This window comes from Diadema antillarum, unplaced genomic scaffold (assembly GCF_040938485.1).
Source record: "Diadema antillarum isolate AM-2024a unplaced genomic scaffold, OU_Dant_1.0 seq00001887_RagTag, whole genome shotgun sequence".
Classification (NCBI taxonomy): Eukaryota; Metazoa; Echinodermata; class Echinoidea; order Diadematoida; family Diadematidae; genus Diadema; species Diadema antillarum.
Window position 1 is genome coordinate 30743 of NW_027272554.1, and position 22078 is coordinate 52820.

At 37.2% G+C, this 22078-nt stretch overlaps 1 protein-coding gene across 1 annotated transcript; it reads left to right on the plus strand.

Annotated features, from left to right (window-relative positions):
- Positions 1 to 729: 729 nt before the first annotated feature.
- On the plus strand, positions 730 to 9248 carry LOC139712982 (UPF0538 protein C2orf76 homolog). The gene is made up of 4 exons (XM_071624763.1): positions 730 to 887; positions 1457 to 1545; positions 6857 to 6938; positions 9119 to 9248. The coding sequence occupies exons 1-4, from the start codon at positions 749 to 751 to the stop codon at positions 9193 to 9195; spliced, it is 387 nt and encodes a 128-aa protein (XP_071480864.1). The 5' UTR covers positions 730 to 748; the 3' UTR covers positions 9196 to 9248.
- Positions 9249 to 22078: the final 12830 nt, after the last annotated feature.

Sequence of the window (22078 nt, forward strand, 5' to 3'; positions counted from 1 at the left end):
GACGAATGTGTTGGTGCTACATGTACTATACGAGCTGAAATTTTCGCGTTGGTTTTATTTTCGTGAATTCCGCGAATCGCCTTTGCACCGCGAAAATGATAACACGCGAAAATAACAACGTGCGAATAAGTAAGTTCAGTTAGACCCTTTCAACCGCGAAATTAACAACACGCGAAAATGTCCTCCAACTTCCAAGTAGCAATTCGCGAAAATATCAGTACACGAAAATTTCAGCTCGTACAGTACTTAAAAATCATCTGGTATTCCCTGGACCATCAAGAAGAGCACTTTGTTTTTCATTTTGAGACACATGAAACGAACTTTCAAAGTATTATTGAGCCATATAATGGCAATTACATGCTGTATGTAAGCTATAGGGCCTATCGATAGTTTCCATTATGAAAAGTATCCATGAACATGGTTTGCTGAGTAGACACTTTAACCTTTTGGGGACGAGACCCGAGTACACTCAGGCAAGTGTCTATTGAAAATGTGTGTTGTAGCAAAATCAGCCCGTTCTCAACGGGATAAGGTAGGGAATAGGTGACATAAGAATTGTTCAGGTGATCAAAGATAGAAAATGTATAATTGTGTCCATTTCCCTCGCTCTACTCTCTCTTGTGTCTCTAGCCAGAATTAAACCGTGTTCTTGGGATGTAGGTGAGAGGTAATACTGGTGTGACCATCTCTAGTGGACAGGAGTAGCAAGCTGTTGATTTCTGTGGTCATCCCTTCATCCCAGCAGACCATGGACGGAGAGGGGGGAGGAGTTATTGTCACTATTCGGCTCATCCGTTCCTTCCAACATCGCAACATCAAGCATGTCGTCTTCAACCACTTAAATCTGGATACTACAGTAGAAGCATTCATGGCTCAGGTTTTAGAAGGTGAACCATTGTGACATTGTCCTTCTCAAAAGAGAATGAAATAGACTCTTTAAAAAAACAGAACAAAGCAGGCTGTTTCCCTATCCTATGAGTGGATGTGTAGGTCCATCTCCATTTGTACAATATGTGGCACGTGAACAATTTTCTTTCTCAGAATTTAGAGAAAATTGCAACATGATGAGGTGAGTTAATCTTGTTAAATTCTTCAACATAGAAGTGCTTCTAGTGTCAAACAGTTCTGTCATGTGCAAAGCACTCTGAAACCTTGTTTTACTGTACATAACTCTTTAAGGAGATATATATGTCTCTCCCTTTGAAAATAAGGACAAGCAAAAATATAGTGAAATTCATCAACTATGTATGAAGACAAGCATTTCATATCACAGTGTAGTGTGTTTGCATTAAATCAGCCTTTGTTTACAGGTAATCTAATTATTTGCACCAAAATGTGCATAAAGTGAAAGTATGCCATAAGATTTATTTGGGTGATTAAAAATTTGTGTGTTCCATAATCTGCCAGTCTCCTTTAAGATGATGAATCTCATGTACCACTCTCTCCCCATCTCTAGATATCAAGACAAGACCTGGTCTCCCTCCCCCACTCAGAAAGCATGCTTACGACACCATGAAGATTGAACACAAGGCCCATGGATCCAAGGTAAGCAGGTGGTTCTCTATTCATTAACATCCTCACAACCAGTGTCTCGGGGTTCCATGACTGTTGTTTTGATAGCTGTGCTTGTGAGAAGCTATGGGTAAAGAAAATGCACCCTGAATACTGTCAAAGTGGATATTTTCACGAGAGTAATTTTTTGTGCTCGGCAGGGTAAGATGAGTTTTGCGTGTTTTTAATTCCGCGGAATGAAAAGCTCAACTATTGGAACATATGGCAAGCGAAAATATTCACATTCGCACTAGTTCTTGGTTGAGAGAAAAGCGCAAAAATTTCAACACTGCGAAAATTTCCACTTTTACAATAGGTCGTTTATGATATTAAAGTACATGTGAAACTAAGAATGGCCGGCGCCACATTTTCAAAAGTGGGGACCCCACTTCTTGGTTTCATCAGCTAACAAGCAAGAAAAAAAAAAGAAAAAAGAAAGAGAAGGCCTTCAGCGCAGCTTGTGGTGCCATTTTCGTGTTTCTTCAGCTGACAAGCAAAAAAAAAAAAAAAAAAAAGAAAGGTCTTCAGTGCAAAAACAGGCCTTACTGCACTCACACTTCAAGCTTTCATTCTATTTTTAGTGCCACTTCTGGGATTAAAAAAAAAAGGGGGGGGCCAAAGTGGTGACACCCTATGTATTCCTGTGTGTGGTGCAAAAGAAGTGGAGTGGGGGTGCCCCCCCCCCCCCTTTGTACAGTATTAGAAATTGTACTTTATTGATTAGTCATTTTGTATGAAAAAGAGTTGTATTTTGTTGATTAGTGATTGTAAGTGTTGCTAGATGATAAAGTCGTAATCTTTTCAAATGTTTTGGATTTTATTTGTTTGTTTGTTTTTTGGTTTATGTTGATATTGTCGAACACTATTGTTGCTGTTGATGTTGTGTGTGTGTGTGTGTGTGTGCGTGTGCAGAAGGATTATAATTAGTGCTCTTCATTAGTTACCAGAATTAACCCATGTGAGGATGAGCTCGTTTTGCTATAAAACATGCATTTCCCATAGACGCCTAACTCACAGTACTCGGGACTAGTCTGTAATGGGTAATAAGTAGTAAGCCCTATATTTGTTGTTGAGTAGGTTGTACACTCCAGCACACTACATGTGAGAGAGGATGAATGATGAAGAAGTTGGTGTGCCGTTGGACTGGAAAAGCGTGTGAACTTGGCCCAGAAAAGGGTTACGAGATGATAGTTCCACCAGTCTTTTGGAACTAGGAAGCTATGTGATACAAGATACTCTCCCTGTCACCCCAATAACTGAATCTGGGTTAATGAGGTACATGCGCCATCGTCACTACCTTCGTAGATTATGTCAATGAGCGTGTCGCGCAACAAGGTTACACGACCGAGACCAAATGTTCCATTTTTTTAAAGAGAGAGTGAGTGGGAGAGAGACAGCTTTGTGTTTTGTTCATTGACCTATTTATGCTTAAAGGGATTGTACAGTTTTGGCTGAGACCTAATTTCAGGTTTCTAACATTTTTCGGTGAGATGATGAGAAACCTCTTATGAGATATGAAAGAGCATGTAATTCTATGAGGAATTCAACATTTATTTGATAAAAACTGGTTTCGAAATGGCTGAGTTATCCAAGAAAGAGCGATTCTAATAAAGTGTGGGACCCACACTTTATTATGATCACTTTGTTTTACTTTGTTTTTGGATGTTTCAGTCATTCCTAACCCGATTTTCATCAAATAAACTTTGAATTGCTTTGAAAATGGTATTCTCTGTCACTATGTCATAAGTGTTTTCTTGGTATCTCACAAAAAGTTAAAAGCCCAATTCTAATCTCCACCAATACTGTACCATCCCTTTAAAAAAGGGGCAGGGAGTTCAGGATGGTGCTGTTTTCAGGGAGTCACCTACAAGAGTACCCTTTAGGAGTACTGTATAACCAGAAATTTTCACATAATATGCATGAAACTTCCAGGAAGTTTGCGAGAAGCAACAATTCATGAGAGTAATATGCATCCTTCTTTTATTTTTTTAATTTTTTTTCATGGTCGGCAGTTCACAAAAGTTTCATGCTGTCAAAAAGGCTGTCATCTTCAATTCACCAAAGTTTTGTGCTGTGAATGTTTATTTGGAGTACTTCAGAATTTGTACCCTTGATAGGCAGGGCAGTGATACCTTCCACATAGTATTTTTAGCAACCTTTGAAGCCTTCTCTGCCATTATCACAGTTATTCCCAATATCTGTATGTCCAATGTCTACAATTTTAGAAATGAAGTTGAAGGAATTCCCAGAATTTTTTTTTTCAGGCATCTTTAACCAGTTGAGGACGGATTAGGCGTTTTCACATCAGCCAGATAAAAATCCAAGCTCGAGATATTTTTTAATTTCCCAATTCAGAAAATAGCGCGCTATTTCGAAACATCGGGCTGATGTGAAAACGCCTATTGATTTTGCTATAACGCGCATTTCCCCTGGACACCTGCGCGAGTATACTCGGGACTCATCGTCAACGGGTTAAATGTGTCCTCCAACAACGATTCAACAATTTCTGATACAAATCGCATCTTTAGTCGTGCAATGATATGAAGGCGTTGAATGTAGATAATTCCACAGAATTTAATTATTTATGAAAAGTGTATATCTGTAGTCTGTTGACTTATGACTGGCATGTTATTGTTAAGGGTAATATCATCTTGAATTTCCAGCTATCTGAAGGAGGTACAATCGGTATGATTGTAGTCAAAGAGTTCTGTCATTATGCTTCAAAATGAAAATTTCCTTTAAAGTTTCTTTATGTCGTTGCAGTACTCTGACACCAATAACTGTCATGTAGTCTTCTCATCTGGCATTAGTCAGTGGCAGATTCAGTCGGGGACACACCCCCCCCCCCTTTAATTTTGTAAAGGTGACTCCTTTTACGGAGTTCCTGGACCTGCTGCTGTTGGTATTTTAACCAATCTTTTAGAATTAATATCTTTTAGATGGATGGTTCAATTTTGCTTGAAATTCACAGTTAGTGTATTAACTAATGTTTCTACATTCACTTAATCCACACTTGGGGTGAAATTCCCCTTTAACCTTTTGAGGATGAGTCCCGAGTTTACTTGGGCAAGTGTCTCTGGGAAATGTGTGTTGTAGCAAAATTAGCTGATCCTCAATGGGTTAATATTGGCTTGATAGTTTTCTTGCCAATTCTCTCACACTGAATGTAGCCTCAGCCTTGATTGAAGACTGTGGGATGAAAATCGGGGGGGGGGGGGGGGGGGGGGGGGGAGAAGGTATGAATGGAGACACTTTTAAAGGGATGTCATAGTATTGGTTGAGGTGAGGATTGAGCTTCTGACTTTTTGCGAGATACAAAGAAACCACTTGATGAAATGCTACAGAGCATACAATTCTAAGAGGAATTCAAAGTTTATTAGATGAAAAGCGGTTTTGAAATGGCTGAGATATCCAATTATATGCATAAGTAAAACAAAGCGATCCTAGTAAAAGGTGGATCTCACCTTTTTAAATGGATAGCTTTGTTTTGGATATCTCAGCCATTTCAAAACCAATTTTCATTGAATAAACTTTTAATTCCTTTTAGAATTATGATTCCTAAGACTAAGAGGTTTCTCATCAAATTTCAAAAATTACCGGTATCATAAAAAAACTTTGAAAACCTGAAGCTTCATCTCAACCGAAACTATGCCATCCCTTTAAGGGAGGGGTACAGGATGGAGAAGATGACTTTCATGGGAGGAAAGGTTAAGGGTTAAAGGAAGGAAAACAGATTGTGGGTGGTAGAGGAGGACTTCATCTTCTGGTACCTGCCATATGAATGAGTGAATGATTTTTTTTTTCCTGCAGAAAATTGGATAAATGATTTCAAGTCTTGTTGGCTTGATAATAATAGACTGAAAGTGACTTCATCACACATTCTGAATCTCTTGTCCAGACTGATTATATAAAAGCCTGGAAATATTAGGATTTGCTGTGGCTAATTTAAAAAAAAAAATCAAATGTCACCCTCTGCATGTACAAATGTATTTGTAAGATCTCAATGCTGATCTACATTTTAATAAACATGTTTGAAAAACAAACCAGTTGGATTTGAACTTGTCATCTAAGTACTGCTTTCCGAGCAGCAACACTACCACCAGGCTATCCCTGGTTGCTGCCAGTGACAGAGTGAACTGGGAACAAATGCCCAAGCTCCGAAATTCTGACACTGTTCTGTATGTTAACTTTTAGGCATTATTTACCATTTGCGGACGAACAAAAACCAAGCTTTAGTGCTTCAAAATAGTTCTGAAATATAATGTGAGTTAGGGATAGAAACAAACAATGTAAGAATGTTAATCAGTATGATCAATGTTGTGTATTAGTCATTATACAAAATGTGAACGATAGTTATAATAGAATTGTTTCTAGAATAAACCATCTACAGTTAGATGGTTTATTGAGAAAAATAGTGATATCTCCTTGTATTTTTGGCTTTATTGCAAAATGTTGATATGGTAGGATTTTTGTGATACAACTGACCTACATATTTATGCATCAAATGTGATATAAAACTCAACATTCTTTCAAATACTGCTGCCAATGGTAAGCAGTGCCTTTGAATAGTCCAAGGGTTGTACGGAGGGTGACAATTGGTGAAGATCAGCCGTAACAAATTTTCATTCCTCTGTGTTAATAATCTCTTTCTTTCATTTGATATTAGGATTGACAAAATCTATTAAAGGACAAGTCCATCTTCATACATACATTTTGGTTGAGTGAGTGCATCAATATTAGTAGAACACATTAATGAGAGTTTGGGGAAAATCCGACAGTCTGTTCAAAAGTTATGAAATTTTAGAGGTGTTATCTGCGCAGTCACTGCTGGATATATTAGAAAACTACTACAGTGTATAATGTCACATGCATACAATTATGTAAGGAAAATAAAAGGAGAATTTCACAAAACTTTACTTTGTGAGTAAAGTGCAAATTTCTTTGACTTGTTACTGACGTATGTTAAGGGTAATATTATTCCCCCTGCCTTCTGAAAGAGAGAAGTCGAATTTTCTTTTGTTATGCGAGAAAAGTGAAATTATGTTGAATTTTCTTTCGTCTTTTTTTATATCGTTGTACACATGTGACATCACAATCTATAGTAGTCTTCTCATCCAGCCGTGACTGAGCAGAAACTTCAAAAATTCATAACTTTTGAACGGATTGTCCGATTTTCCTCAAACTCTCACTGATGTGTTCTACTAATATTGCTGTGTTCGCTCAACCCACATATCTATGAAGGTGAACTTGAGTAAAGTCGCATGTGTTTCTAAGAAGTCTTTCACTGATATTCAAATCCACACAGACAAGTGACCCAGTGATAAACAAGGAGAATGATGAAGACCTGATTCTGAAGCCGGAGAGAACTTTGAAAGCCTGCGGCATCGGTGAGTAAAATGGACCAATGTTAATACGAACCTCCAACTTGCTCATTGGATGCTTCTCCACTCATAGCTGTATCAGGCGTGATAATTTTATATCATATCACTGTGTTTGCGTGTCAGTCAAGCGTTGTATATGACAACTTCAATGGCACTGTAAATTGACAATGGTCACATTCAGACGGTGATCCTTAATCTTGCGGATAAGCTATTGAAACTTCGAAGATAAGCTGTATGGGCCACCAAGTGTTGCACGGTCAATTTCATAAGGAAATCCACTGTGCGACACTTGGCACCCCATAGACCTTATCCTCAAGGTTAGGGATCACCGTCTGAACGTAACTTTTGAGTCGTACGACTTGCAATGTTAACATTCACAAATTATGAAGATTCTCATGAGAAGCTATTCGTATCTCGGCTCTCAAGAGTACACAGATTTCAGATGTTATTGCTTCAATAGGCACCCTCCTAGACCAATAAATCTGCCTCTTGTTCGGTGGCCTCTTGTTTTAAACTACAGGTGGTAATACAGTCGACCCTCACAACCGACAGATACAATGTATCTTCCATTCACTGTGCTAAAAACAGAGGCCACTGAACAAGAGGCAAATTTAGTCTAAAATACTCCATGCAAAACATCAAGCATTCTAAAGGTAGTCAGCTTAATAAGAGAAGCACACATAACAATTGAAAATGATGTATTTTGACCATTCAGGGCTTATTAAGAGCAGACAGAAAATCGCATCATAGTCGTATGGCCTAAATGACTATTTTATATAGGAAAGCAAAAGAAGCCTAACTGAAGTAAATGAAACAGAAGTGTGTGTATTCTAAGGGTCCAAAATTTTGTCAAAAACTTTTAAGGACACCATTGTTTGTACTTTCTGTGTGGGTTTTTTTTTTTCTTGATAGTTAAATGCCTATTTGAATTCTGCTCTTGTGTAAAGTGCATAGAGGATTGATTGATGGGTTTTATGTGCAATAGATTGCAGTTATTACTGTTATTACTATTATAATGGTTATTGTTACACTTTTTACCATTAGCTTTCAGGGTGAGGGGGAATTCCCCAACTCCCTTTTGAAACTGAACTTACCTAAAGAACAATTATGATTTTGCTGGTATCTTTTTTGGCTACATACGTACAACCATTTGATATGAGCTATTAACCTCTTCAGGATGCCCTCCTTTCCAGCCCAGTCAACAAATAATGGGTCACGCGTTACCCCAGGGTACCGTAGTACCCCGGGTTACCGCGTCGTGTAGCGTTACCTCACGTCCACTCGAGGACAGCTGTAGAGAAATGCATGCACTGTGTGTGCATGTACATAGTCACTCCCATGCCACTGCATGTAATACGATGCATGAATGGCACGCTGTGCTAGCAATAGCGGGTGCTTCAGTGCACTGAAGTGTAGTGAGTGGCTAGCGCCGCTAGCTCCAGCACCAAAATAATTTCCACTTTTTGGCAACCCAGGGTTCAACCTTTTTAAAAAAATATTATAATTAAACAAAATGGCTGATTTTCATTTGGTACCCCAGGATACCATTTATGTCATCAAATGCTGATTACTGCATATCGATTTGATATTCTGTCATAAAGGGATTATACAATATTTTGAAGTTCATTGTTGGTAGCATATCACTGGACGCTGTCCCTGGGACAGAGAACTGGTCCAAGTGTTGGGAATATCATGTGAAATGTCATTATAACTACAGAGCTTTTTTGTGTTTGTTTGTTTGTTTGTTTGTTTGTTTGTTTGTTTGCTTATTTGTTTGTTTTTTCTAGACCAAGTAGAAGGCTACTCTCCCCCCCCCCCTTCTCTCTTTGCTCTCTTTCAGAGCTGCCAACTACTTACCATATTTAGTATTTTTTTTCTCATCTAGAAGAAGAAAATAAACATTTGAAATGAAAAAAAAAGGATGTGTGTATTATACAGAACTGTATATTGTATAACATTCAATTGTATGTGTGTGTGTGTTTGGTTTAGATCTATATCTGGGATGCTTTTATGTACCATTTCCCCATTGCTCGTAAACTAAAATCTGTTTATTTATTTGTTTGTTCGCTGTATTTTATTATCTCTGAATATGCTTGGACTTGATATGTTTGTTATAGCCAACATGAGCATGGTATGGACCTTTAATTTATGACATTTTAAACGGTTTGTTCATCTTCCTCTCACAGAAAATGAAACTGAGATTTCCTTCTTCAATCGCAAAGAGTATGAGCAGTACAAGTTAGATTCAACAACAGTTTGGTGACAGCAGCCATCAGTGTGATGAGACAGTGGGAGAGGCATACGCCGCACACCTGTATTCCATGTGTAAGCACCTCTTTTCTATTCTTGTGTAATGGCAGTAATGAAGTTCCATTAGTAATTCAAAGCCTGACCATGTTCATTGCCAATAAACGTTTGTTTATATAAATGTTGATCATGTGTTTGTGACTCATCAGTGCTGAAGCCTATTGGAGTCAACAACAATATCAATTATCTGTTTGGGTGTTTTGAATATTCTTCTAAGCTCTTCCTGTAGTGAATGATTCGTCTCCTTTCTTTCTTTCTTTCTTTTTTCTCTCTATCTCTCTCAGAAAGGCTAAGAAAGCCAGCCACAATATAATGCAGTTTGGAGAAGATTTGCTTTGAAATTAAAGTTATCATTTACCATTTGCAGATGAAACCAAAACCCAGCTTCAGTGTTTCAAAAAAGCTCTAAAATGTGAGTTAGGGATAAAAACAACCAATGTAAAAAATTTGATCAGTATAATCAACGTTCAGTATTGTTACAAGTAAATGTTAACAATAGAAGAAAGTTAATCAATGGCCTTGCCATAGTTGTGCTGGTCCTGAAGCCATTATATTTTCAAAAGGAATCTACACTGTGAGAAAATGCCACTTACCTTTTGTGCGCCACTGACAAAATTTGGTCATTAACTGTCGTATGATATGATGTACAGTTCTGTACTTTGAAGACAAATTCCTTTTATTTTCCCGCTGGATTTCCCTTCAAGACAGTCAAATTATAATCAGTGGACAAATGTTTTGTTGTCATTGAATATTCAACAATGTCCCAACAGGCAAACCTATATCATGAGAGTGACAGTGCATAAGTTACCCAACAATTTTAGGTTTGGTTAGTTTAGAAACTGAAGCTTGTATTAAGGTAAATATCAACAAACTCCATGTAATGGCATATAATTGTATTACCATCCATGAATGATCTTGAAAAGTCTGAGAATTTCCTGGTTGGGATTTTTCTGAACCTTGATAAGTTTGACTCAGTGCCAGCTTATGATGTCCAACTCTGGAAAAGGCGTATTTTTGCCATTTGAGAATGGCCTTAACTCTAATACAGCTATTCTTATCTTGTTTGTTATACTAATAGGAGGTAAATTTGAGAGGAAATTAGTTTTTGGTACTAACTGCAGTCCTTGCCAACTTCCGTTTTCCCTGATTTCTTGAAGTCAGTCACACGTTGTTTATTTATTTTCAAAGGTTATTCATTTTATGGAGCAGTAACCTTTCCTGTACATAGGAGTAATTTGTATAGTTTGAAAATAAAAGCAAAGTGCAGTGAACTTGACTTTGAATTTTATTGACGCATTCTAGCTCACAGTGAGAGCCAAAGACACATGTATGCGAGCAGTTACGATTGCATTGTGCACATTGCCAGTCACATGATTGGAGAAATGCTTTGGGAAAAGTTCATATGAGCTGAAAACTTGTCAGTGAATTGCACCCTAAACACATTTCCTCCTTTGACTGTTGTGTAATGTGTATCGGCCATCATCCGTATACCTTCACAGAATTCCTTGACTTATAGAATTGTATACTGAAGGGATATTTTCAATTCAATATATCAATATTCAGGAAAAATCTAATTCAGGAATTTCTATACCCTGAAAATGATTGCTTGTGACACCATACACTGTGTGTAGCTTTCAGGTACATGTACATGTAGTTGTAAATTATCTATGCTTACTGTAAAAGTGGAAATTTTCACACATTTCACTCGACTGGAAACTATCACGAAAATAAAAAACGTGTGAATATTTTTGCATGCCATTCTGTGGTAGTTAATGACCTGATTCTGTGGAATTATAAACACGCAAGATTCATTATACCCGGCCAAGCGTGAAAAATTACTCGGGTGAAAATATCCACTTTTCCAGTACCTGGATTTAGCACATTACCACTTCAATTACCAGGGGCAGCTTGCTCCGGTGTTTGTGTACTTTTGTAAGTGCTAGTATTAAAAGAATAAATTATACAAATGTCTGTTTCTTTCATGTGTGTGTTGGAGTGGTTCCCTCTACCCTGAATATGAACTTATTCTTAATGGTAGAGAATATGCCCCCCCCCATGTCTACATCTGTCAGATTTTATAGACTTTTCACTCTCTCTCAAATCAGGGAATTATATCTCATATTATATCTGAACACCTCTCTTGGTGATCAGACTCTTAAAGGACAAGTTCACCTTCATATACATGTGGATTGAGTGAAGGCAACAATAACAGTAGAACACATCGGTGAAAGTTTGGGGGAAATCCGACAATCCGTTCAAAAGTTATGAATTTTTAAAATATCTGTGCAATCACTGCTGGAGGAGAAGACTACTACAGTGTATGATGTCACATGCGTACAACGATATAAGGAAAATAAAAAGAGAATTTCTCAAAACTTGACTTGTTACTGACTTATGTTACGGGTAACATTATTCCCCCTGACTTCTGAAAGAGAGAAGTCAAGTGTTCTTTTATTGTGTGAGAAAAGTGAGAATATCTTGAATTTTCTTTATACTTTCTTTATATAGTTGTACTCATATGACATCACAAGCTGTAGTAGTCTTCTCATCCAGCCGTGACTGAGCAGAAACTTCAAAAATTCATAACTTTTAACAGATTGTCTAATTTTGCTCAAACTCTCACTGATGTGTTCTACTAAATATTGCTGCATTCACTCAACCCACATGTCTATGAAGGTGGACTTGTCCTTTAATGTTTGTTTCTGTAGAAACAGAATTGTCTGGTCAGTAATTACATTGTCTGTCTTCAGGAAAAGCTTAAACCTTTTCTGTGCCCATGATCGCAGGTTGTGCTTCTTCGTTGCATTCAGCGCTGTCATTAGCTGTCTCTCCAGAAACTCAATTTTCTCGCTGTAAGGACATTTTTGCAAAATCTACTATCTCAATTGAGTTTGAATTTTGTTAATTTTGTTACGTGTCTACCGCTCAAGATGCGTTTTCACCCACTTACATTTTAGCTTTCTCCCACCCAACTATCTGTAAGATATGAAACTACTTTTAAACAGAATTAAAATGTTCATTATGATAGCTTTTTCATTGGATTAAACCTCATACAGTTTTGTCATATAGTTTGTTCAAAAATGAGGCTGAGATAGTACCAGAGAGCATCTTAAATCCTTTCAACATCAACTGCAAAGGACTTACATTGTATATATGTGTAGAGTTTTATGCTATGCATGCATGATATTGTGTGCATGTTCTTGCAATCAGTCTCCGATTTGTTGAAGTGTCCAAGCGAGAAAATCTCCCATTTTATAAGGGATGCTTTGGGTTCGAGTCTCTGTCTTTTTTCAGCCTGATTAGGTTTGCTTTTGTCCTTCAGTTTGTTAAGTTTCTCTTCCATCCTACCACCAATCAGATGATCAGTTTGATTCTTCTTTAACTGCTTCCCTACTTAAACTATTGTATGCAGTCCCAAAGCCTGTCTCCTTTGGAGCTACAGCTTTCTCTGGTGTTGCCTTTTTGTGGAGGTCTTTCACAGTAGTTAGGTTCACACGCTGTTCCTAAACTTTAAGTTTAGGTCAAAAACTTAACTCTTGATGATTAACTTGTAGTTTAGCACCGTTTGGATGCATTAAAAGTTATCAATCTTATCAATCTCGATGATTAGAACCACAAGACATCTTAGGGTTTACGCTCTCTCCATGAGCCACGGGGGGTCCCCACTCGTAGTTTCGCTCCGTGTGGACACAATAATCCACGAGCTTGTGAGTTAAGCGTGACCCTCGCTTCTCGTTCACATCCGGGTCAACCTCCAGCTGCGCTATTTGTATGGGCACAAGGTCATCGAGCAAAGACTCTGCACTTCTGGTGTAATCATCGAGTGGCATTCGCTTGTAAGTTGCAACTGAATGTTTAGGTGCGCATGTGAACCCGCGTCGTGAATTCGCAAGTGGAGGTAATCATTGACAGTTAAGTTTTGGACCTAAACTTCAAGTTTGGCAACTGCGTGTGAACGTAACTAATGTCAGCATAGACTACTGGATACTTTGGTATTGCTAGTCAAGCTTATGAAATGCAAGTGATTGACGCCTGGCTCTTTCGGAGCTGCCTTCTCAGGGTGTGTTTTTTGTCAAGTTTCAATTCCAGCACATTAAGCTTCCTTTCTTCTGCTTGAATTCACTCAGGGTGTCCCTTCTTTTTCCCCCATTCTTCCTGTGGTTTCTTATAAGCACATAAGCAGTTCTTCCCCATCATAATTACTTTTATGTCTTCTTTTGCTTTCATTTCATTTTGTGTGTGTGTGTGTGTGTGTGCGTGTGCGTGTGTGTTGGTGAACTTTGCCCTCTCTGCCCTCTGGTATTCTCAGTTGTAATTTCTCGTTAACTCAAACTCTTTCACTACTTTTTTTTTGCACCAAATACAAGGAATTGAAAATCATTCATAAAAGACAGGCAAAAGAATGACAAATATGTGTACCTTTCATTCACCAGTACTCCATAAGTGATGCCAAGAATTGTCTCTGTCCCACATATATGTAGTTTCACTTGTCAGAGTGCTGTGTGCAATTTCCAAGAAACCCACATGAGCAAGAATGGACCATTCCATTGTTGTTACATGGGTATTTGGGGAGTTGTGCTTGAAATGAGTGTCAACGTAACAAAAAATCAGCTCCCACCATTGAGGTTTGAACATTTTCAAGCAAATGAACATTGAAATCAAATGCTAAATTGTGATGTCATTCAAGTATAATAGTAATTGACACAGAGGACTGATATATTCATTTTTTTTTTCTTCAGAAAATGTTTCCCTAATCATTAAACTCATTATTTTGTGATATAAATATTTCAGAAGTGGGAATGAACCAAATTCAATTCAAGTGACTGTAATTTCACGTAAAGTAATACAAAGCAATATACATAATGCTTACATGAGTACATAATATTTTAAGGAACTTTGAATCACATACAGGTTGTAAGTTTCAACAAAACATGGATACAATTATAATGATATCCACTTTGTTTTTAGATAGATATATAAGTAAGCAATGCAATTTTATTTTGTAACTCTATATGGAAAAGAAGAATTCACAAGAGAAGCATAGCGTGTAAATTTTGTGAATTACTGTAGAAGATGAGGGCATCTCAAGATCTATCAAGGACTCCATGTATGAAAATGTGGATATCATGATATCATGACGTCAAGCGAAACAAACAGAAAGAAAGGACTGTGACAAGGACAAGAATGAAAGCAGGGGCGGAACAGGCAGGAAACAAACTAAGATGACAGATGGCACAGTGTACCCCCACCTCATGCCTACTCGGTCTAGGTGTCTTGTTTCCCAAGCAGCTTAAAACTTTATAGAGAGTTGGAAAAGTACAATATAGGTGGGTCTCCGTCAGCTCGAGCTTGAAGAATAGCGCGCTTATGGGGGATCAGAAAAATAAGCCCAAAGTGTCTTCACTAGCTCCAGCTTCAAGTACGGTCGGGTTGATAAGCCCGATGCTGGCGCATGCGCACTTTAGACGAACGGTACCCGCATGAACACACTCCGACCCGACAGCCTACACGGTGTACGTTCTTGGATAGTGCACAACATATGCAGTGCCTTTGTTTAAGCTCGAGGTGATGAAGACGCGTTAAGATTAGCGCACTATTTTGCAAATTAGCTGGCTATTCTGCAAATAAGCCCAAGATTATGGTGGTTTATTTGCAGATCGAAATAGCGTGCCATTTCGGTCTTCATTGCAAAATTAGCAGGCTATTTTCTGATCGGGCTAATTCTTTGGATCAGAAATAGCGGGCTATTCTTCAAGCTCAAGCTGATGAAGACCCACCTATGAGTGATATCTTCAAGAGACTTCCTGTACTATCTGTGTTTTGTTTTGGTTTATGTATTAATTGGCAAACCATAAAGTCGGGGGGGGGGGATTTTGCTGTAAAAATTATTTTCTTGTCATTGTTTCATTGGCAGCTCTGCATCATGCTGCATGATTTATATTTGAGGAAGGTTAGATGGAACTGGAAAATTTGTGAAATCTACCCAGAATAAGGAAGATTTTTCTTTTTTATTAACTATGCCATTTTGAGAGGGAAACAGAAACTAAGAATCGGTTTTAAATCTAGTGATTTAGAAACTTTTGCAACTTTTTTTTTCCAAAAAAGCCAATCAGTCGCAATAGGACAGCTCGACATACAATGTGAGAATGATTAACTTGCATTGTTGAACCGAGTCATTTAATTGGTCAGTCTGTCCATATGTCCCTTACAAAACATTGTTAAGAAAACTACTTATGTGTTTGGAGTAATATAGGAGATTTTTAGGTACACGTAATGTCCTATGAAGACACACTTTTGCATTTGTATTGCTTTTGTATAGTCATGGTGATGCCATACACAAACAAAATGATACCTTGAAGAGTAAACTTATCCCATATTTTTCAAGCAAATGTAATGGAACCCAGCACATTTTTTTTTTTTTCACCAGGCATTCAATTGCTAACTGTCTTGGAGGAGTCTTTTGAATGTTTCTATAACAGATATATGGTGCTATACAAATGCTGTGGATCATCATCACGTGAAATGACCTTTGGATATATGTTTGTGTGAAAAATATGGTTATCAAACATCTCAGATAGGCCACTTCCAGGACACTCACATTAACACAGAAATTTGTGAATGGTTACTACCAGTATTTCGGTATTTAAAGTTTATTATGTCAAGTAAATTAATGATATTCTAACACACCACTTTGTATAATTCTACAGTACCAATACAGTGCACTCCCGTTATAACGAACACGGTTATAACGAAATTCCGGTTACAACAAAGTAAAAATTCAGACCGCAACATTTTCTACTCTATGTATTTTTATTGTTTATCTGTTTGGTTATCACAAAATGTTGATATAATGAAAGGAAACTGCTGGTCCCGAGGACTTCGTTATAATGGGAGTCCACTGTATCAAATAGCAAATGTGTTGCATAGTGAACACATTTTATTTCTAGATGTTCACTGCTTTTCGTAGCAAGGGGTATGGTTGAATTTTAATCACATATAGTGATAAGTGTATTGTCAAGTATAATTTTAGCTCTCATGAACCCAAATGAAGGCCCAAACAGAAACAGCACACTGTCTTGCATTGAAATTCCATCATGCTTTCAGCTCTTTAAAAAAAAAGGTATGTGCCGTATATTTTGTGTGTGTGTGTTTTTTTTTATTATTTGCAAAACTTTTGTGAGTCGAGTGCCATTCACAAATTCTAAATCTGCAAAAGCATTAACTTTGATTCCGACATGAAGACAATGTGCATGCTTACATTTCTCCTTCCATTATACTGTACTCCACAATTACAAATTCAACCAGTCGCGAAATTCGTTGGGAAGTCCTCAATTCGTGAAAAATTAGACTTGCTTAATGTATGCAATATAGAGGTCGTAAGTTATGTGAAGAAATTTATTTGATATTGGTTTGAAGTCTGTATTAAAACTATTACTTCTTGAAAAATCAATCTTTTATAGTGCTATCGCTGTCTCAATGCAGTTCACTGTTAATGAAGGGCATGTTCAAATACAATCTAAAGGTATAGTGCACATGCTTTATAAAAGTGTTCTTGCATGAAGAATATGTCTCTGAAATAGTCATATCCCTTGTATTGAGAAAGTGAAAATGTGGAGGTGGAGTGGGAGGGTTTCATAATCGGGTGATGTAACTGGAAATGTTGATTAAATGTGTAGGAATATCTTGTTTCATGTAGTTATCTAGCTTGCAAGTGGTATGAAAATTACAGATGACCTTGTTTAGCTGTATTACCAAAGCAATTGTAAACTCAAATATCATGTGAACCTGCCTCTAAATCCTTCTCCAACAAAATGTTTTGCATTTTTGTTTCCCCAGTCGCTCTATCGGCAAAGTATATGACGCATGGTGATGTTGGCAAAATTTGAAATTTCAGCGTTCCGTTTCCGAATTGCGTGGTTTGCTTTCATAGATTGATTGGAATCAATTTAACTTAATACCGTAATTCACCCCCAATCTGCCCTTTCCCGTGTCAGTTCCTATATAGCTTGCGGTTACATCATTATTTTGAAGCAAAAGGTGTATTATAATCTATGAAATAATGTTATATGATAAATTATGATAGCACATAATAATATGCTAGAATATTATGCCGATATTGCCTTTTCGAGGTGTAACATTTCACGTTCCCGCAGAGTTATATTTTCTCGATGAGATAATACTGTTTCAAGGGGTAAATGTAACTTTCATCGGTCTGTCAAGTGTTATATCACAACGATAGACAAGGCAATAATATGTGTTTATGCTGTCCACATGAATATAGCCAGTCAAGTTTGAAATTATTATATACCTGACGTGACGTCACTACTCAAAGTGTACATGTATAACAATTTCCATCCTAGCTGCATCAGTCACGTGATTGTATCATGACTATTGCCGACCAGTATTTTATGCAAACTATTTAATATATCATATCACGTCGTATCATATCATATCATATCACTGTTGGTATGATACATGTACATAATAAATATATTATAATTTATACCCTCACGCTTTATGTATATTGGATCTTTATCAAAACGTAACTCGTTTTTTGTGTGTGTGTGTGTGTGTGTTTTTCACCTCAGTGATAAAAGGTTTGTGCTGTCAGGCAGATCGTAGGGAAAAAATGACTGAGGAGGAGAATATGCATATCAGAAATATCATTTTGTTTTTAGTTGCTGTTGATTTGTATGTTTGACGAGTGATCGATGAGGGCAATTAATCGACATCATTAACACAGTCAAAGTTGTCATTCTAAAATGCAGTATAACTGTAATGTTTCTGTGTCTGCTAAAACAGAACTCCCGCGATACATTCCACCACGGATTCGCGTGTCACAGTGGCACTTTGTGTAGTTGTGGCCGTTTACAGCGAGAAGGGTGAAACGTGTTGAAATGAAGAATTTCATTGAAGATGCATTAGGGATCCTTTGTCGGCCCACTCTTCATCACCCGGAACAGGAAGTGCTGGGGTGATGGCTATATATAGGACAAAAAGCCCTGCAAATACTAAAGTGGGTTGTAAATGGTCACCTCGTATTCATTGAACTGCGAACTGCGGTTATTCTGTACCATACAGGATGTAGGCCTACACTGAATATTACTTATGTAAAACTTTCAGGACGGTTAATACATCAATTTGAAATCGGGGAGAGAAAACAGACTTGGTTGAAGTGAGAAATATTAAGAGAAGATGATCAACTAGTTGTTACTTTTTTTCAATAATTAAAAATGTTGTTTTTCGTTGCTATGAGAGAATAATAGTAATATAAGCCAATGTCCCTTCCTATGTAAACAGCTAGGATCAAGAACAAGTTACTGTCCGACTCGCCTTTGTCGCCATAAACAGGTTAGAAATAGACATAGGTGACGTAATCGTGACGTCGGTAATAGTCACGTGTGATGGAGTGTATCCATCCAATATTTTTTGAGCACACAACCCACGTCCCATCTATCTCCCTTATTTGTATACTGTGAGTGAAGAGCAAAACAGGTTAGGTGTGATAGCTGTAAAACTTATAGTTTGGCTCAGTTAGACGAAAAAAAGAAACACCACATGATGAAAATTGTAATTAGTTCGTATAGTGTTAAGTGTGCACCTGCCCACCAAGCGCACTGTATTACGTTTCCCTCGTGTGGTCGTTATGCACAGATATAAATGTCAAATCTGCGCATTCACCGTGTTCTTAAATTTTAGTTTTCAGGAGTTTTGTCTTTGTTGTTTTTTTAAGTTAAACCGTTCATGATATTGATAATCACGTTACTATAAGTGAGTATTTTATACACTACAGATGACAGTGTACTCTCACATTATTTTGACAGGCTCTGAAATTGCACACCTCATATACATAACACACACACACACACGTACACATTCACAAACTCATACATGCACAAACAAAGAAATCAGTTTCACGTGTGAAACGCAGTAAACTTTTAGCATCCTGACGGTCAATTTCATGTTCTCCATTAAAATCTTCCATAGTAAAAATCATGACATTTAATGAGAGATTGACCCCCCCCCCCCAAAAAAAAGCACATCGATAACATTGCATGACAAACACATAATCCTACATAGGCAACAGGCAAAAACAAGAGAGAGAATATTACGGAGGATGTTTGCATTATTTAAAGCTAAACCCTCTGTATTCTTGAACATGATTAAAAAACACACACATAAGCACAGAAACACGAATTATAATGTTACAAATTACTTTACAACTGACATGATACTGCTCATCATGCTGTAAGACCCATGTCTCTTTACATAGACACTTTGATAGATGAGTGGCGGGAAGATTCTGTGTAGTATTTCATTTGTTATTTTATTCGTATCGAAAGACTTGCGTATGTACATAGATATTTAAAACAAAAGGCTTGAGGAAGCCACATAAACTTATAGATATTATGAGCATCTAATACCATTGCGAACCGCCCTTTACGTTTATTTTTCAGGGCAATCAGAATCGAATATTCCTTATGCATCAAAGTATTCATAATATTTTTTTAGTTCAGAGCATCATATTGTTAGAATTGGTTTTTTTTTTCCCCTGATTGCTGACGACATGCATCGCCTGTAACTTTCTTGTGTTTAGAAGTGCTTTGCTGCAATGGGTAGAACGGAGATATCAGGTCGAAAAATAACGGAATAAACCAAAGAGGTGACTTAATTCGATACTTGGGGTCATAATCATAAACGTCCTGCTTACCTACTCAAATAAATTCAGTTCGTACATGCATTTTCACTTGCACTCAGAAGGCAGCTTCTTCTTAACCCAGTATCATGATTACTTCGCATAAATTTTAAGAACTGTACGTAGTCTATTATAAGACGAACAGATTTTGATAACTGAAGCTAAATCTCTTCGAAATGTTTTTTTTTTTTTAAAGAAAGGACAAATCCATGGCTCCAATTATTTCCCTATAGGATGTGAAAATGAATTAAAAACGACAGTCGGTTTACATTTACCTTACATTTTAATAATTGTTACCCACGCGTCATTATTTAGGCATAATGTAGACTCAACGAAGAAGTTGTGAATAGAGAAGCAACAGGTTATTGGCAAGTTCGATTAAAAAAAATGAACCGGACGGATATCAACGCTACATGACTGTTGGGATGTCATTTTTATTCGAAACCTCGTACGGCGTTGCGACCACAATTATTCGTAGAAATAGTTGCATAAAGTTTAACAGTTGGTATAGTGATACGCCGGCTGTTATGTTGAATACTGATCGTGTATTGCCTAACAGAAGTAAAGTAATAGAGGGACCCACATACTACAAGCTCTGTCTTTTTAGTGGGTCCCTCCATTTTTCACATTTAAAACAACGGTATACATGTATTTCGCTTTGATCACTTATGTTTCTTTCTTGCAACACAATGTATGATTACTTTAGGTCCTCAATTGTTATACTCTTTTTATTTCACTATGTTCTACTTACCTTATTTTCTGTTACTAAATGAAGTGAAACATATGTTTTTGTTGAAAAATGAAATAAACTTTGAATTGAATTGAATTGAACTAATATAGCCATCATGAGCACTTTTGTTGATAGAGGCAGGGCTTGTAGTAGAACTGACAGTATGAAGTGGAGTAAAAGTAATGATTTAGGAAGTAGTAACAAAGTAATATATCTATGTACTACCATAATAATAATAATAATAATAGCAGTAGTAGTAGTAGTACACTGTAAAAAACATCGGTGTTAGATTTAACACCACGGGTGTTAAATCTAACACCGATCAAACTTCAATAGAGGACCACACCCACAGGTGTTAAAAATGCACTGTGATGGTGTTGAAAAGTGTTCACCTGACACTTCGTGGCGTCAATTTTACACTGTACCTGGTGTTATTTTGACACTGTACTGGTGTTAATTCAAAAATGACACCACATGGTGTTAATTTGATATTTGTTGGTGTTAATATCAATGGTTTAACACCCGTCCAGCTTCAATAAGAGATCACACCAGCTGGTGTTACTTTGGTGTAAATTTATTTTCACATTTTTTTTTCAAAAATCTAGTATTTTGATGTAAAATTCTTGATCGTCTTGTTTAAATTAAAAATCAACAAGAAGTGCAGTTACTAAGAAACTCTTCAAAAAACAGTTTAAAATTTGGAAATGACACCCGAAGGTGTTAATTTAACACCATATGTGAGCACCGAAAATTTAACACCAGCTCGGTGTTCACTATTTAACACCGGACTTTTTGCAGTGTAGTAGTAGCAGTAGTAGTAGTAGTAGTAGTAGCTGATAGAATCCTCAGCTAAGGGTTTAGTCCTTTAATCATGCAATGGCTTATTTCATCCTCGAAAATGTTCCTTTTTAGTGTATCTCACACAAAGTTCTTTGGCTCAAAGAATTGAAAGTAAAGGCAGCTAAATTATGTCTGCGTGTATACAGCGACGGATTGAAATGTATCGTATCGGATGGTTGATTTGAATGTCAAATCCATGGCTCCAATTATTTCCCTAGGATGTAAAAATGGATTGAAAACAACAGTCGGTTTACATTTACCTTACATTAACTTAATAATTGTTATCCACGCGTCATTATTTAGGCATAATGTAGACTCAACGAAGAAGTTGTGAATAGAGAAGCAACAGGTTATTGGCAAGTTCGATTAAAAAAATGAACCGGACGGATATCAACGCCACATGACTGTTGGGATGTCATTTTTATTCGAAACCTCGTACGGTGTTGCGACCACAATATTCGCAGAAATAGTTGCATAAAGTTTAACAGTTGGTATAGTGATACGCCGGCTGTTATGTTGAATACTGATCGTGTATTGCCTAACAGAAGTAAAGTAACAATATAGCCATCATGA

Coding starts and splice junctions, on each gene's coding strand:
- LOC139712982 (XM_071624763.1), top strand. CDS start 749: ATGGACGGAGAGGGGGGAGGAGTTATTGTCACTATTCGGCTCATCCGT. Junction 1,546..6,856: donor ACAAGGCCCATGGATCCAAG/GTAAGCAGGTGG, acceptor AAATCCACACAG/ACAAGTGACCCAGTGATAAA. Junction 6,939..9,118: donor TTTGAAAGCCTGCGGCATCG/GTGAGTAAAATG, acceptor TTCCTCTCACAG/AAAATGAAACTGAGATTTCC.